The 16,905-nt window shown below is 42.2% G+C and overlaps 1 protein-coding gene across 3 annotated transcripts in view; it reads right to left on the reverse strand.

The window, feature by feature from the left end:
• The window catches only part of RHOBTB1 (Rho related BTB domain containing 1), a 68,077-nt gene that overhangs the window by 21,700 nt on the left and 29,472 nt on the right, over positions 1-16,905 (reverse strand). For 2 of the 3 annotated variants that reach the window (XM_082673794.1, XM_082673793.1), the window contains exons 3-4: positions 14,716-14,917; positions 14,095-14,198 (exon numbers count right to left, since the gene is read on the reverse strand). In XM_082673794.1, coding sequence (XP_082529920.1) covers positions 14,095-14,198; positions 14,716-14,907 — 296 coding nt within the window. In that variant the 5' untranslated portion in view covers positions 14,908-14,917. Of the gene's footprint in view, positions 1-6,653; positions 6,706-14,094; positions 14,199-14,715; positions 14,918-16,905 lie in introns of those variants that run through there. The other variant, XM_082673795.1, reaches the window with a different exon arrangement.

Genomic DNA, 16,905 nt, shown 5'->3' on the forward strand with positions numbered 1-16,905 from the left:
CAAAATTCTATTTGCATCCTTGGAATAAAGTTATTCTTTTTCCTTTTTTGAAATGCATGTTTAGATGCTATGGGAATCTGTCCCCATGATTTTACATTAAAAGTAGTTTAAAAATTAGATCATATTTTATCTACCAACCTGCTTAAATGTCTTTAACCCTTGTTGATTTAAATACAAATTCAAGTTAAGAAACATGTACAGAGGCCTGCCATACGAATGTAGTGTTCTAAACTTGATTTCAAGCAAAAGCCTGAGAATCAATGGCCATAGGGACAGAGCTATAGAAAGACGCTGCTTTGACATATTCCTTGCATCCCAGCATTCTTTTCTAATTCCTAATTCTCAACACATCAGGATCCTCTATGATATAAACACCTATATAATCAAGTAGCTATTTTGAGAATGCCATTTATTCCCTCTAGATTTTGAGCCATTTTTCTATCTGGTCAAAGAGGCACAAGACCTGCAGCTAAGAATACCTCCAGCTTTAGGCAGAATTCCAAGGAGCTAGAGATACTAAATAACTTTTAATCAAAACATTCATTCCTGGGTGGAGACTGTTCAATGTCTGACACAAGCTGGTGTTTAAAAATGCCATTCCTGCGAAAGATAAAAAGAAAAAGGCAAGTTCTAGCATTTCTGCTTCTCTGGGCTCTGTTACACTTTTTTATTTTTGAAGAGTTGAGTTTAAAAATAATTGGGAGGGGGAGGTGTGATGAGGACATTCTCACAGATTAGGCAGCAGAGTTGGCCTAGAAGTGACCTCAGGGTTCCTATTTCAGCTGTAAAAAGAATCTGATGGGATTTAAGTGGAGTCCTACAGCCATTTGGAGTAGAAAGCACGAGAATTCGAGAATGCAGAGGCAAAGCACATAGGAGACAAAACTCTAAACTCCAGAACTTGAATATTGAGAAGGGTAGGAAAGGTTTGGATTTTTTTGGACCGGGCTAAGTGGCTGTATTAAAGAAAGCCAGGATTACAAAGGATTTTAGAGTGTTGCTGGCCTATGAATGTTTATTTTTTGGAGAAAAATGTGATTTATTGTTTCTAAGGGGAAAATATCAATATAAAAGTTTCACTAGGGTACTGACGCATCAAATAATGCCCATGAAATAATGTTTTGATTAGACAAGTGAAAAACAATCCAAAGTAAATCTATGTGTTGAAACAATTGCGGATCTCTAGTTTCATGGAGGGGTGGGACCAGAGAGAGACCTAGTCATCCCCAAAACGCTTGAGCTGATAAAGCCAACCTCAGTTGTAGCAGTTCTTCTTCAGATATTAAACAAACAGAAAGGCATATTTTTTTCAGCTATCTTTCAAGGAGAACACTGGCCAAAGATAGCATGTGAAAGATTGGCAGAGATATTTGGATAACATAAGGCGTGCATGCAAAGTTGGGACCAATCTTTGTTGGAGGATTAAAGAAAACAAAATCTGAAAATAGTGCATCATACCCACATACCTTGGCCCGGGACAGACTTTTTAAAAAGTGTACTTTACTCATTACACTCTTTATTATATATGGCTATGGGCGTAGAGTGAAATTTTTTTTATGTGAAGTCTTTAAAGAATAGATTGAAATTAAATACATGGCGGATTTTCCTTTTAAGGTAATAATATGTGTATATATACATTTTTTTTTCTTTTTCAAGCTAGACTTTAAACATTAAATGCCACATATTTTCATGGCCTGTCTTTATAATACCTACAGTCAAATTAGCAAACTTGGTGGGAAAAGATCAGGGAGGCAAACAGAAGCTAAGTTTATCCTTTGAAGAAGTGATTAAAAAGGGTAGATAGGGCTTCCCTGGTGGCGCAGTGGTTGGGAGTCCGCCTGCCGATGCAGGGGACACGGGTTCGTGCTCCGGTCCGGGAGGATCCCACATGCCGCGGAGCGGCTGGGCCCGTGAGCCATGGCCGCTGAGCCTGCGCGTCCGGAGCCTGTGCTCCGCGACGGGAGAGGCCACAACAGTGAGAGGCCCGCGTACAGCAAAAAATAAAAATAAAATTAAAAAAAAAAAGGTAGATAATCATTATTAAAAATTTGCTGTTAGGAATAAATTTTCTATGTTCTTTCCTATCACAAAAGTGCTTTCCATCTTTTTAGTTTCTCTTCCCTTTTCTTCCCTTTTCTACTTTGCCATCACTGTCCAGCTAAGGAGCCATGGGCCTTGGGTTTTCTTATCTGCTTAGGTGAAAAAAATAATTGCTAAATTATCCTTTATCTAAGTAAGACCAGGCCAACGCAGGCAACATGAAGGACAGTGGATTCCATGCAGTCCTCCAGATAGCTGTGAGCAGGGCATCCGAGGGCCCTTCTCTGGTGTGCCAGTTTTGCTTGGGTCTCTTGCTGATGAATACTTGGTAACCAAGAGTAAGCGACCAATTCTATTTACCTGAGTCTTGCTTGGAAGTATCTCCTTTTTAACATATACTTTTAAGCCTTTCTATGTCACTACTGCCTATTATTATTTCTTTAGTAGAGACTACCATATCCTTTATATATTGGTAGAGATCATGATCACATTTCAATGGTTTCTTTGTCAATGTACACAAGTCCTCTTCTGGCAAAGACTCAAGTAGGAGTCCCTGACCTCCTTCTCCCCACTGATAACCGAGGTAGCCTCTACGGAAACGTTTTCAAAACCATTCATGTCAGCAATACACCTTTCATGCATATAATCTGACAGCGCTGTGCAAACAGACAGATCAAAACAGCACAAAACAGCTGGGAGCATGGCAGAGAAAAGGAATGTGTAACACGTGGCTTTGGAAAATTTTAGTAGGGGAGCAGCCCGGTGTGTATGAGATGCGGAGGGAGTTGTCAGTGATGGTGAACATAACCACCTGGAGATGAATGGCTGTGTGAGCTCACACTCATGGAGAATGGAGAGGCCTGTAGGGGAGTGCCTGGCAGGGGATCTAGGGAGAGCAGGGCAGTACCATGCAGTGCCCTGGATGTGAGCAGAGAAATCAAGTCAATACTTTACCAATAGCAGTGAGGCTTCTTAAGTACAGATGTTATGTGGGGAAAACTGTGAAAACACCCTGAAATATATCCAGATTGGGGAGTGATTAGCATGCGTAGCTATTTCTTCCAAGCCCGTAACTGCATGTTTAGTAGGAAGCAACATTTTAAAACAGTCTTCCCCCACCCTCCAAAAATGGGACCAAGCGATGCACACTCTCAAGTACAGGGAAGCCATGTCAACATCCCACCAATGCCACCAGATCCTAAAATAGATAATACTCAAGTCTTAAAAATGGTTGGTTCTGCCATCATAGTGCAAATATCCCAGAAGGCAATGGCCTGACCATAGAGAAAGCTGTGGGTTATCATCTTTTGGAAACCAGCTTTTTTTTAACTTGATATCCCATTTTTCTATCTATGCTCCCTTTAGTGTACAAATCTTCTCTGACTTATAATGGGGTTATGTCCTGATAAACCCATCTAAATTGAAAATATCATAAATCAAAAATGCATTTAATACACTTAACTTGCCAAACATCATAGCTTAGTCTCGCCTACCCTAAATGTGCTCAGAACACTTACATTAGCATACAGTTGGGCAACATCTAACAAAAAGCCTATTTCATAATCAAGTATTGCATATCTCATGTAGCTTATAGGACACTGTACTGAATGTGCAGAATGGCTGTCGGGTACAGAGTGGTTGTAAATGTATCAGTTGTTTACCCTGGTGACTGCGTGGCTCCCTGCCAACGCGCAGCAGCATGAGAGCGTAGAGTACCACATTTCGCTAGCCTGGGAAAAGATCAAAATTCAAAGTATGTTTGCTACTGAATGTGTATCGCTTTTGCACCACCGTAAAGTAGAAAAATTGTAAATAGGACTATTATAAGGCAGAGACTGTCTGTATTCTTACACCTCACACAATCATCAGAAGAAGTGGAGTGCATGTGAAATTGCGTGAAGCACAAGTAATTAAAAGAAATAGCTTAAGCAATCTCATTTAACTCCTGATCAATGAAAGCAGGAAACACTGATACAGAGAAGGCTTCCTTGACAGGAGAAAGTGAAATCGTGGTAACAAATTCTCTGCCTAAACTCCACCTCATTCCCATTTCTCTTCGGCTTGCCCTGAAGCTACATGACTGAGGAAATGCCTTCCTGCACTGTTTTCTCCTAAGAGCAAGACCAGCTGCGCATGTAACAGTGCCCACATGTCAGCTAGATGGCCAGATGGGAGGGCTCTGGAATTAACCTCCTGACTCTTCTGAAACGAAACTGGGTGAACCGGCAAGATCATCCCACCACTCTCACCCAGGCTTCTCCCCAATCCTCTGTGAATCAATAAAGGTACAAGGACTTGCCAAGTCACTTATCCAGTATCAATAAGCAATCATTCAATCATTTCTCCCAGAAATATTAACTGATAACCTACTATGTGCCAGGTGCTCTTCCAGACATTTGTGTCTTTAACAAGTTAAAGACACAAATCACTGTTCTCATTGTGCTAACCCTCGTCATGCTTATATTCAACTGGAGAATAGAGACAAAAAGCAAGAAAAATAGGTAGGATATTTAGTATGCTAGGTGGTGACAAGTGCTAAGGAGGAGATATAGTGGGGAAGGGGGACAGAAATATTGGGGAGCATAAGCTGCTGCCGAAATGAGGTGGCCGTGGAGGGCCTTACTGAGAAGGTGACATTTCAGGAGAGACCTGAAGGAAGTGAAGGAGCTGACACGTTGATATCTGCGGGGAGAACACTGTGGAAGAGGGAACGGCTAGTGCAAAGGTCCTGAGGCAGGAGCATTCCTGGGGTGTTTTCCTGAGGGCGAGGGGGAAAACAGCAGGAGCTGAGCTCAGAGAGGCAATGCTGGGCTGAGGTACAGAGGGCCTAATGGGTGTCTGGCTCTTACTCGGAGTGAACTGGTAGACGATTAGGGGTTTTTGAGCAGAATGACTTAATTTATGTGTTAACAGGCTCACCCCACTGCCATCATGAGAACTGACCCAATGGTGGTGGGGCGTGGGTTGTCAGGAGGGATAAGACAGAAGGAGAAGCCAGTTAAAAAATAATAATCCAGAGGGAGATGGTGGTGACTTCGGCCTGGGAGTGGTGCAGGTGGTGAGAAGTGGCTGCGTTCTTTATACACGTGGAAGCTAGAGCCACCGGGGTTTGCTGATGGAGCAGGTGTCAGATATGACCAAAAGGAGTCAAGAATGATGGTGGAATTTTTGCTCAGAGAAATTCTTTCTTCCCTGTTCCTGGTACTGACATCTTTAGCTCAGCGCTTTAACACTGAATTGTAACTCTTTAAAATGTTGCTGTCTTTCCCCACTACTCTTTGAGTCTCATTTTTAGGGATTTTGTTCTGTTCCTACTAGTTTCTCTCCCATTGTGCACAACACAGTGTTTGTAACAAAAGAAGCCCTCAGTGACTGTTTATCAAATAAAATGGCCTTATAGATATTGCAGGATGTAGATGCAAATATGTCTGCAGACTCCAAATCTAAAAGAAATAAATTTGGGCCTAAAATAAGTCAGTTAGGGGATATGCTTAAAGTTTTAATGAAAAAATGATACGTGAGCTATTACATTTCTTCAGACAATTATGGCTGAAAGATAGCTATATAATATCTCTGGTATATAGCAGAGATTATCCACTAAAAATATATCTTTAAATTATTTGGATTTATCTTAAAAATCTATTTACCCATCTAATTGGATACTTTCATAATGGCAGAATAAAAATGGATTAATGATCTCTTCTAGGAATTAGACTGTATCCAGGAACAAAGGAAATATAAAGAAATGGGCAGGTTACTTTCAGGATTAATTCTGGGCTAGTTTCACAGAATTAAGGCTTAACATAACACCCTCTATTTCACAGACCATCTTGTTTTTTAAAAAACATGCCGACTCTCCCGTCCCACCCCAAAAGTACTAAAATAGAAAGATAACCAAGGTGATAAGTTTAGAAGAGATTTTTGCTTCTTTGTTTTATCTTTTGGTAATTCAGTACTTTGTCCTTCTAACTATATTTTCTAGGCAGAAAATATAGTTATTTTCTGAGGCAGAGGAGTTCTGGGGAGAGAACAAAGTAGTGGAATAATTTTGGAAATCTAATAAATGGTCAAAATTAAAAGTTATTGATACGATTATTGTTAAGATTCACTAAGAAAAATATCTGTGAAAGTGGTCTGTAAACCATATGGTACCAATTATTGTCAGACAAATACGATTATGGGTTCAAAAGTCACCGAAGACATATCTTGTATATTGCAGCTAATAAGAATGGCAGGACATTCTCATCAAGAGATCTTTCCCTTTTGGCTGACTAGCTCATTGATATGGAATTGCTGAAAGACGGTAATAGAAGCATCCTCTGAGGACACTGCAGAATTACCCAGCAGCTGTCTCTTTCTTCTTACCACCTAATTTATAAGGGAAAACTGTACGGGCTGAAATATCTATTTCTTCATCAGATGATTCCAGTATAGAAACACCACAAACTGATGTTTTCTCTTTGTCCAAGGATGAAAAGTCAACAAACTTAGCTGTATTTGACCCAACTTGTCAAGCTTGCAGTTATTAAGTAGTAACAGCAAAAAGGTAAAAAGAAGGCAGAACACACGATGTTAATGCATTGAACAGTATATATGTCCCTTATTCTCCTTACCCATCTCAGTGGCCACGTTATTCATATGTCTGCGGCATCTTTTGGGTCCACAAATGCTTTCCTGGGCTCAACCATAACGGACTGTCTTTCCCAGTCATGTGACCAGTGTTTGGGCAGCAGCCAGCATCCTTCCAGGTCCCGGAACATGACTGACCCCAGTCATCAACCAAGCCCTGTTCCTGTCTCATTTGGCACTGCTGCTTCCCAAGGACAATTTCATCCTGGGAACAGGGCTGGGCTGCGCACAGGGATCCCAGCTCTTCTGATACTGTGTCTTCTGGTTACAGTACAAGATGTACCAGTTCAGAGCAGGAAGGACGGTGGAGGACAGTAGGCTGGGGATGGCACAGAGCACGGCACAGACATATTTTCTCTGTGCCAGATGATGTGGCGTGACTGCAATCCTATGCTTGAGTACTTTAGTACAGAATCCATAAATTTCCAGTACGTTAAAAATTTTTAATTACTTGTATGCATTTAGTCTAACATATTTTTGTTTTGGATTAGCACAAAGCAGTAATAATCCACTTTCAACCGTTTTAGTTAATGCCCTCATCTATGGGTAAATGGAGTACCATAAGTATATAATTATTTTTTAAAATGATTCTTGTAAAGACCTTGGAAATGATACCCAGAGGAGAAACAAACTATAGTTGGAAAAACGTTAGTGTTAATACATGTAATTCTGTTTAAGAATACTCATTCAAACAAGGCATTCCCCCCCGCCCCAATTTATAAATTCAAAAATTTGGCAAAAAAGGGGGAGGTTTGGGGTGGTGTGGCTTACTACGCTTCCCTCCTTTTTCTCTTGGTCTCGCACCATTCTCTAGTTCCAGAAAGGACCAACTACGAAAGAGAAAATTGTTACTATTTGATGGAGAAATGGAAAACTTTCAGGAATGTGGTGTCCTTTATTCAGTTATCACGGGGTACCTGCTCAAATATATCTTCTCAGAAAAAGATACAAACAGGACCACAGCCAAAGACACAGGCCACTTGGGTGAATTACGATCCACACAGCTGAGGGCTCTGTCTCTGGGAAAAGGGATCCAGCATGATTTGGGGACAATTTGATAGTGTCCCATCATTAGCTTTGAGATGCCAGAACCATTCCATTTCCCATGTTCAGCTATTAAGGATCTCGTCTTATTTTTTTCACCCCTAAGTTCATACAAATGATTTCTATTGATATTTTCAATGAGAACTAAGTTTAAGTTCTATAAATAATCAAAACATACATTGTCAGCCATGAAAATTTCCTCACATATCATAGACTACTTAGACGGCCCATAAAAATATTTTATTTAAAAAATTATTGAGCTACAATTGAAATGCACTAAACTTTGTATACTTAAGGTGCTCAATGTGATTAGCTTTGACATAGGTATACACTCTCCATACTGTCATCCCAGTCAGTAAAACAAATATTTCCATCACCCTGAAAGTGTCCTTGTGTCCCTTGGTAATCCCTCCTTCCCTCCATCCTCTTTCCCAGGCAGCGAGTGTTCTCCTTTCTGTCAGTATAGATTACGCTGCATTTGCTAGAATTTTACAGCAAGGGATCCACACACAGTATGTGCTCTTTTTTCCCCGGTTTCCCTCACTCAGAAGCTCTCTCCAGCATTCATGAGATTCTTCCCGTCTGGCTGAGGTTCAGTAGAGAGTATTGTGATGTTTCCGTGACAGTGTTTAGCAAAGCGTGGCCTGAGGACTGGCTGCTTTCGGATCATCCAGGTACGGGCCAAAACATGCCGGTTCACCTCCCCCCAGATCTCTGACATCAGGTAACCGGTAGCTTCGGCATAATCAACTATGAGAAGTAGCAGTTTTAGTCGAACCTCTTAGGGAACAACTACTCCTGTCCCTTGGTCCAACTAGCTGCTCTTCTAATGTCTTTCTACTGTTTTCTATAACTTGGGCAAGTCTCAGTCCTTTATGCCACAGCAGGACGAAGTATCTTTGGGAAACAAGCTGCAGTAGTTTTCCTAGATCCCTCTGGATCACACATTTAGAAGTGGTTTGGATGACTTTTCCATCAAGTACCCGCATTGGGAACTTTCCTCCCTTTGCTGATTTGTTACCCATTTATAAAGTCCACCTTCAGGGCCAGGACTTGGGTGAAGAGTGAAGCACTGGCCTCAGGTGCAAAATTTAAAGAGGTGCCCAAAACCTCAGTAATCCAGATGAACACTATTTTTTCAAAAATCAAAATTAAGGTTAAAAAAAAAATCCATGATGAGCAAAATACCAAAATTTTAAATAAGGTCAGGACCAGTAACATTTGCCATGCTGAGCCTGAGACAGAAAGAAAAGATCAGTTAACAGTGATCCTATCTTTCCTTTTTTTTTTTTTTTCTTTTTTTGCCGTACGCGGGCCTCTCACTGTCGTGGCCTCTCCCCTTGCGGAGCACAGGCTCCGGACGCGCAGGCTCAGCGGCCATGGCTCACGGGCCCAGCCGCTCCGCGGCATGTGGGATCTTCCCAGACCGGGGCACGAACCCGCGTCCCCTGCATCGGCAGGCGGACTCTCAACCACCGCGCCAGCAGGGAAGCCCAGATCCTATCTTTTAAAAATTATTATGATTTACATTTTACACCCAAGGTGAGTGCCTCACCCTCATCCTGGCCCTGGCCCTCTTCCACCTGATATGTTTTCCTGTCTGACAGGCTGTTTGCCATCCTGAAGTCATCATCAGAATGTTAGTTCTGGCCAAGCGTTTAGAAGGTGCCACGGACGAGAACTACTTCAAAATACTTTCCTGAGGCACATTCGTTGTTTCTTGCTTTTTTCCCATGCCATTAACCACAACTTCGGCCAATCCCAAACAAAGACATAAACACTGGTCACCCACAGTCCTGAATTTTTTAAAGGGCCTCAACCAGGCATTCAAGATGAGATGTATTCATGCTGTATCTGATTACATGTGCCTTCAACGTGAAACTAGAGCTGTCTTATCTAAACAGATACACAGAAACCATGGCTCTGATTGATGTTATCATTTAAAACATGTAGTGTACTTCTCATTGGACGTAAAAGCACGAGAAAAATCAGTGTGTAAGAGTAATCTATATAATAAGAGTTCCAACTGTACTGAAAATATGCCTAGAAACTCTTCGGGGTAAGGGTAAATGCAGTGATTCTGCATGCTTACGTAAAATTGGGGGGAGAAAACATGCCATAGAGAGTACCCCAGCATCCCACTCACTCTCAGAAAGTTTGCTCGGTTGTAACATTTTTACTGGAAATGAAAGGACTCATGTTTAGTCACTCATGGATGCATATAGAGAATTAAGTCATTTGCTACGTATTAAAGAACTTAAGAGGAACAAATGGAATATTAGTTAGAGCTGGTGATAGATGGTGAACGCTGGTCTTCCATGTCCACACAGAACAGTGTAAGAATTAGACTGGACTGGGAATAAATGTAAAGTAAGTTGGCCATCAATCATCATCATCAACCACAAAAGCCTGGGGGCAAGGGAAGAAGCAGGCTTTGGAGTCAGACAGAACTACCAGGAGAAGCTCAGTACCACTCTCTCCTAGCCATCTGACCTTGGCCCCTTTCCGTACATGCTTGCTCAACTGTGACATGAGCCTAGTTTACAGGGTCACCACAAGAATGACGTGGCAACAAGATACGTAGAGCCGTGAGCACAGGCCTGGCTCATGGGGAGCCCTGATTAAATTGGAGCTGCTGTTATCACCGCCTCCAGCCCCATAGGCTTTATGTGTTTGAAGGTTATGTGACCCCAAGACACAGCAATGGCGAAGGTTTTCAAGGAAAGTGGACACTAAAATGGGTACTCATTTATGTGTGGTGTGACTGTAGGATGGCGGCAGAGGGGCCCAGGTATTCTGTTGAAGGCAGAGCCCATCCTACTTGCCTACATGTTCAGTGCCAGGTACCTAAGTGTCCACACTTCCTTCTTTTAATAGTTCTAGGGGAAAACTCTTGAGTGATATCCCTTTAAAAAGAAGTTATTTTTTTTTCTTGCCAGAAAAGAGCAGCTGATCACAGTCATGGCTACTATGTACAGTTTTGTTCTTGACATTTTAAAAGATCCAGGAAAGAGCTTCAAAAGTTCATGCGAAAATGGATAGAAAGTAGGTGGTAGGAAGAAGGAAGGCTACTAAAAGTTGGAGTCATTCGCTCCAGACAAAAGAGGGTTTGAAGTATTTCAAATGTGTTAGGTAAGTGTTAGGATGCTAATGCCACTCTGCTACCTTTCATGTCCATCGGACAGAAGGACTCCTATCACTACTTCTTCTTGGATGGGTGATCTCCCTTCCTGGAGAAAAGGGGTTGACCAGATGACTTTTTGAGATCTCTTCTCATTCTAAGCCACCACACAAATATAGAAGAGCAAATGGATACCCAGCTCATCAATGTGGGGTGGTGGTTTCAGTTGCATTCTGTTTAAAATGAGGTCAAGGTAGCTTGTCACAATGGAAAGAGTGGGAGCCAGGAGTCAGGCAGAGCTGGGTTTGAATCTATTTTTGAAACTCACTATTGGGCAGGTTATGGTAGTAAAAGAACTCAACTCTCTACTCAACTGCAGTAGAGATAATCTCTGCCTCCTAGGGTTCCTGGAAGGATGAACTAAACTAGTGTTGGCAAAGCGCCTAATAGTTTGATTGACACACTGTAGGGCTTTGATGAATTGGAGCTATTAATCTAGTTGGCTAAAAAAATGGGTTGAATAATTACCTTTAAATTATAACAAGAGCCTTGACATTCTGGTTGTAGTTATACCACGTGAGGAAAATCGCAAATTCGAGTCAGCAGACTGGTACCACCCTGGCCCACCCTGCAAACTAGAACGTGCCTGTGCCAAAGGAGGTTTGAGGGGGTAACTTGTTAACTAGCTTGGTGCTAAGACGCCGAGGAAACTGAAGGCGAGGTCTAAGGCATCTTGGTATGAATCTGGTTTCTCTCACTGTCACCATAAGAATCAAATGAATTATTTTAAAAAGGTTCCAAATACATTTCCGAGTCTCAGGAATGTATCACATCTCGCTGACTTGTAATTCATACCAAGTATAGTAAAAACATCAGTGAAAAAACAGCTTTGCAAACCAAACTGAATTTCAGAAACTGGAATTATGATATTTCTCCGTAACGAATGATAGGGAGCTAAAAATGGAAGTTATACAGAAATTAAACAGCTCTCACACAGCAATGAGATCCAGTGGTTGGAGCCCTATACTGAGGAAAAGAAACTTCTACTACTACCAGACTTTTCCATACAATGTAACTTTTTGGTGCTATAGCAACGTGGTCTGACATATTTAGCGTTTATAGACAGAGGCTGGAATCCGAGACAGAACAGCCCTGGTTTTTGTTCTTTACCAGTGGTGGGGTCTGTGGCAGGAAGCCTGGAGGCTGCGGAGAATCAGAAAAGACAGAGGAAATGCAAGGCCAGACATGCACATAAAAGTGAGGCCCACAGAGAGCTCGGTGAGACACACGGGAGGGCTTCCTGAGCCCCTCTGTGTGGCTCAGGGAGTCAGACTTGGCTTGGAAACCGCGTCCTGTTTCCACCAAAGGGGTGGGGGATGGCTACAGTTGACAGAGCAAAACACTGTCAGAGCCAGAACACTGCACTTTGAACTGATAGAGTCACATGAGAGACCAGCTTATTTCTGTTGGGAGGGACCAAGCACAGGCACGACATACATCAAGAAGCTGGACGAGGCCCAGCGTAGATGCCTGTCAGTATCAGACCTATGAAGGTCACTGTGCCATTCAATCACCCCTAAGCAGGAACCTCCCATGATAATGAGGCCGCCTTTCTAGTACCACAAAACAAGTTTTACATGGTGGAACCAAGTTAGAATTCATCATCCCAAATACATGAATTTCAAGTGGCAATAAACCACTGAGCTGTTGAGACAGCATGTGGAAGCTAAACCCAATATCTCAGTAAGCTCATCTCTATTCACCACACCTTTTTAGAAGTTGGGTACAAACAGTCCTTTGAAATCTATTGTGCTGTCCTGACTTTGCTTCCAGTCATCATTTAATTATGCTTCCTTAAAACCACAGGTATTACAAAATCTGACGGCATAGTACTTACAAGCAGGTTCACTGATTCTTATTTCTGTGCGTGTGTAATAATGAGACAACAGAAAAAAACCCAAATGGCAACTAAGATAAGAATCAAGAACATCATGGAAAGGGAAAAGAAAAACAAAAAACAACCCAGGAAACTCAAGAAGAAACCTATCTGTAATGCTGGATATTAAGTTCAACAGTTCTCGTTGTTCAAGGGGACGTTAAAATCAGTTTTATTTCTACATGCCTCTTTCTGAGACCCCCTTGAACAAACGCCTAAATTGCAGATTCTTTCAGTGTGTGAACGACTTCTCAGGACTAGGGCAAACCCTTTCAGCGGTTTAGTCAGTATTTTAGACCACTTGGATAAATGCCAATAGAAGTTCAGAGGCTTACGAGGGCTACTGGCTTGAAGAAAAGAGAGGTCCTTTCAGAAAAGCTTATCTCAATACAAAGGAGTAACTCGTTTGGAGTATCTAATCCAATCCTGTGAGGTAGCATGATGCTTGATGTTAACAGAGACCTAAATTCTAAACTTTCTAAACTTAAAAGGAAACGTCTTCATTTACTATTAAGGGGTAAGGAAATCTCCTCCTTATCTGGATTTTGATAGTCATAACAGATTCACTGAGAGGGACTTTAAGACCGCTGGAGTCCCGGAGACTCCTTTGGAGTTATAGTGACCAAGAGCAGTTGCTAAATATTTTACGGTACTTTGACCTTGTTCCCACTCATATTAATGTCCTAGATTTATCTTCCCTTTACTGGATTTTTCCTCCTCCTCCTTTTTTTTTTTTTTAAATGAAAAGTAGACATGAATGCTTCAGTTCATTTTGGAAATGTGCCTTTATGAAGGACTTCAGAGATATTTTTCTTTCTTTTTTAAAAATGACCTTCAAATAAAAACAATAGACTTTTCAGACAACAAAGCCCAAAGCAAGTAACATCAGACTGCAGTATGGTCACAAAAAGACCAAAGAGACCTTCTGAAGCGGGGTGGCCAAGTGCTAAAAAAACTTAAAACATTCTAAGAGAAGGTAAATTAAGTATTATTCAGGAAGACAACAATCAAAGCGGCCCAAGGTTGGAGAGCACAACAGAATCTGCACCCAGCAAACGTCCAGTTTAACTAGCACTGGTTGTTTTAAATAAAGTACTTCCTGGGAGGAACCACGTGGCCACGCAGAGTGCTTTTCTTGACATCAGGAAACAATGCTGTTTGGGGTTGCTCTTTTTTTTTGTCTTGTCTTTTCTTAGACACAGTGCAGAACCCAACACATCTCGAGGCCATATTATGTGATTTTTTGTTGATTTACGAAGCAGAGATGGGTTTGGGAAAGGAAATTGTACTGAAGTTGAACTGAACTGCACTAGTCTTGGTTTACCTGCCATATGCAAAACGCCTGTCTTTGTGATGATCGCCGAAAGTATCCCAAAGCCTGAGAGAAACGCTCACTTCGTCAACGACGTCCCGGGAACGCTCCAAGACCTGCAGGAGAGACAGCACCCATGCTCACCGGCAGTCAGAGGCTCCCCCTCAGAGCCCCCGGGACGCACTTGCATTTAGCGTTCTCCTTCTATCTAACAGGACTTAGCTAAGTCCTAATTCTGTTCCTGGAGCCACGTGCCTCAAAAGCCCTCCCTCAGGATACCATAGCCACACTCCAAGTCGGCCTTCTGGCTTTCGTTTTCTCTTGTGACACTAAAAAGGTGAGTTTTGTCTCGAATATACAAGTTAACCCCTTCCCCTGCTTTTAAAAAATCAGACTGGCTGTATTCAATTGCCTGTGGTAAACTGTAATGGAAAAGAATATAAAAGAATGTATACATAGGTATACCTGAATCACTGTGCTGTACAGCAGAAACTAACACAACATTGTAAAGCAACTAGACTTCGATAAAAAAAAAAAATCAAGTAACTAGAAATCCAAAAAAATAAATAAAAATCAGACTGGCAACAGCAATGATGTACCCTTAGGATTCTAAAGAAACGCCGTCTGTCTTACCTCCTGGCAGACCCGGTACTGGTCAATGGCCCACACTGTGGGGACGTGGGTGGCCAGCAGCTGGTACTGTGTCAGCGTCGTATTACACGCTCTGGCGCAGATCAAGCGTGTCTTCCCCACGGCGTTGTCTCCCACGACCACGCACTTGATGGTTTCCACGTTGGGTCTTTCGTAGTCCATGTCAGTGTCCATTTATAAAACTCTAGAAGAAGAGAGCAGACACCACATTCAAGACACTGGTGCTTTCCAGAGCGGTCAAAGATGGGAGGGGGCCAGGTGGTTTTCCCTTGGTCCAGGTACTTCTTTGGAGGTACCCAGGCAGAAGCCAGAAGTTTGGAAGTTTCTACTAAGCCAAACTGAAACTCAACTTTTCTTTTTATATCTCACACAAGTACAAAAACACCGGATTGTTATTTTGACCCCAAACGGTTGATTCCGGTTAACATGTTATTTTCTCCTTGGTTTTCTCTAAACACAACCTGCCTACTGGAGCTCCATCCAGGCGAGTCAGGGCTGCTTGCACACATTTCTAGCTCACTAGCTACTCACGTCAACCCGCTAAAGAGACTGGGCACCTGCAGGTTTAACCTTACACATTCGGTCATAAGCAGCCTTTTCAGTATGAGTGTCCGTTACAATCTTCCAGTGATCCAAGATCTCTCATTAAAAAGCAATTTCCTGTAGGTTCTAAACTATCCTGGTGACTTAGGGGAGAATCCAAAGTGTGAGCAGAAAGGGACTACTTGACTTTAAAGAAGAGTGAACTGTAAGTGTGAGATTGGATACATTATTGTTATTATTATTATTTTAATTAATTAATTTATTTTGGCTGAGTTGAGTCTTCCGTTGCTGTGTGCCGGCTTTCTTTAGTTGCGGCGGGTGGGGTTGCTCTTCGTTGCGGTGCGCAGGCTTCTCACTGCGGTGGCTTCTCTTGTTGCGGAGCACGGGCTCTAGGCGTGCAGGCTCAGTAGTTGTGGCGCACGGGCTTAGTTGCTCCGAGGCATGTGGGATCTTCCCAGACCAGGGATTGAACCCGTGTCCCCTGCATTGGCAGGCGGATTCTTAACCACTGCGCCACCAGGGAAGTCCCTTGATACATTATTAAAATTAATTTATCCTTATACTCATTCATTAATTTTTATTAATCAAATTCATTAAAAGATATTCTTAAGAGGAGCATTATAAAGAAAGATTTTGAAAAAAATTCCCTTCCTCTCTGTTCTCAGAGAAGAAATCTGGAGCATGTGGTAGAGAATGATTTTACCAGAATGAGGAGCTACTTCAGAATCTTCCTGAAACCATCAAAAAGGGTTAAAAGAGGGTTGCTGGGTGAGGGGTGAAGAGGCAGAGGAAAGTTGCTGGCAGCTCTGCTTCCCCAAAACAGGAACCCCACAAGTTGCAGAGCGGACTGCTTCCTGGTAGCAGCTGGATGGGTGGCCAACCATGCAAGATTTTAATGTATTATGATTGCTCTTCTGAGGAAGTCTATTGTTAAACTGAGAAAACTGTTGGATGGTCATTTTCTTGAAAAGAGTCCATAATGGTCTTAACAGCCATGGTAAAAAAAAAAAAAAAAAAACTCAGAGTAGGGCCTAATACATAATTGGGAATCAAAACATGTTAAAAAAATTTTTTTTAATAAATTTATTTATTTTTGGCTGTGTTGGGTCTTTGTTGCTGCACGCTGGCTTTCTCTAGTTGCAGCAAATGGGGGCTACTCTTCCTTGCGGTGCGCAGGCTTCTCATTGCGGTGGCTTCTCTTGTTGCGGAGCACGGGCTCTAGGCACATGGGCTTCAGTAGCTGTGGTGTGCGGGCTCAGTAGTTGTGGCTCGTGGGCTCTAGAGCGCAGGCTCAGTAGTTGTGGCGCATGGGCTTAGTTGCTCCGCGGAATGTGGGATTTTCCTGGACCAGGGCTCGAACCCATGTCCCCTGCATTGGCAGGAGGATTCTTAACCACTGTGCCACCAGGCAAGTCCCTCAATACATGTTTAATTCAATTGACTTAAGAAAAATGATAATTTGGATAATATGAGATTAAGGGTATAGAGGGAGAGATAGAAGAAGAATGTTAAAGAAGAATGCTTTTGCACAGTTAGGACCATCTGAATGTGGATAACACCATCACAGGAGGTGTTAAACCCGAGGCTGGAGAACTATCTGGCAGGAATTGAGTGGAGTGATTCAAGGAA

Source organism: Grampus griseus (assembly GCF_964374135.1).
Source record: "Grampus griseus genome assembly, chromosome: 16".
Classification (NCBI taxonomy): Eukaryota; Metazoa; Chordata; class Mammalia; order Artiodactyla; family Delphinidae; genus Grampus; species Grampus griseus.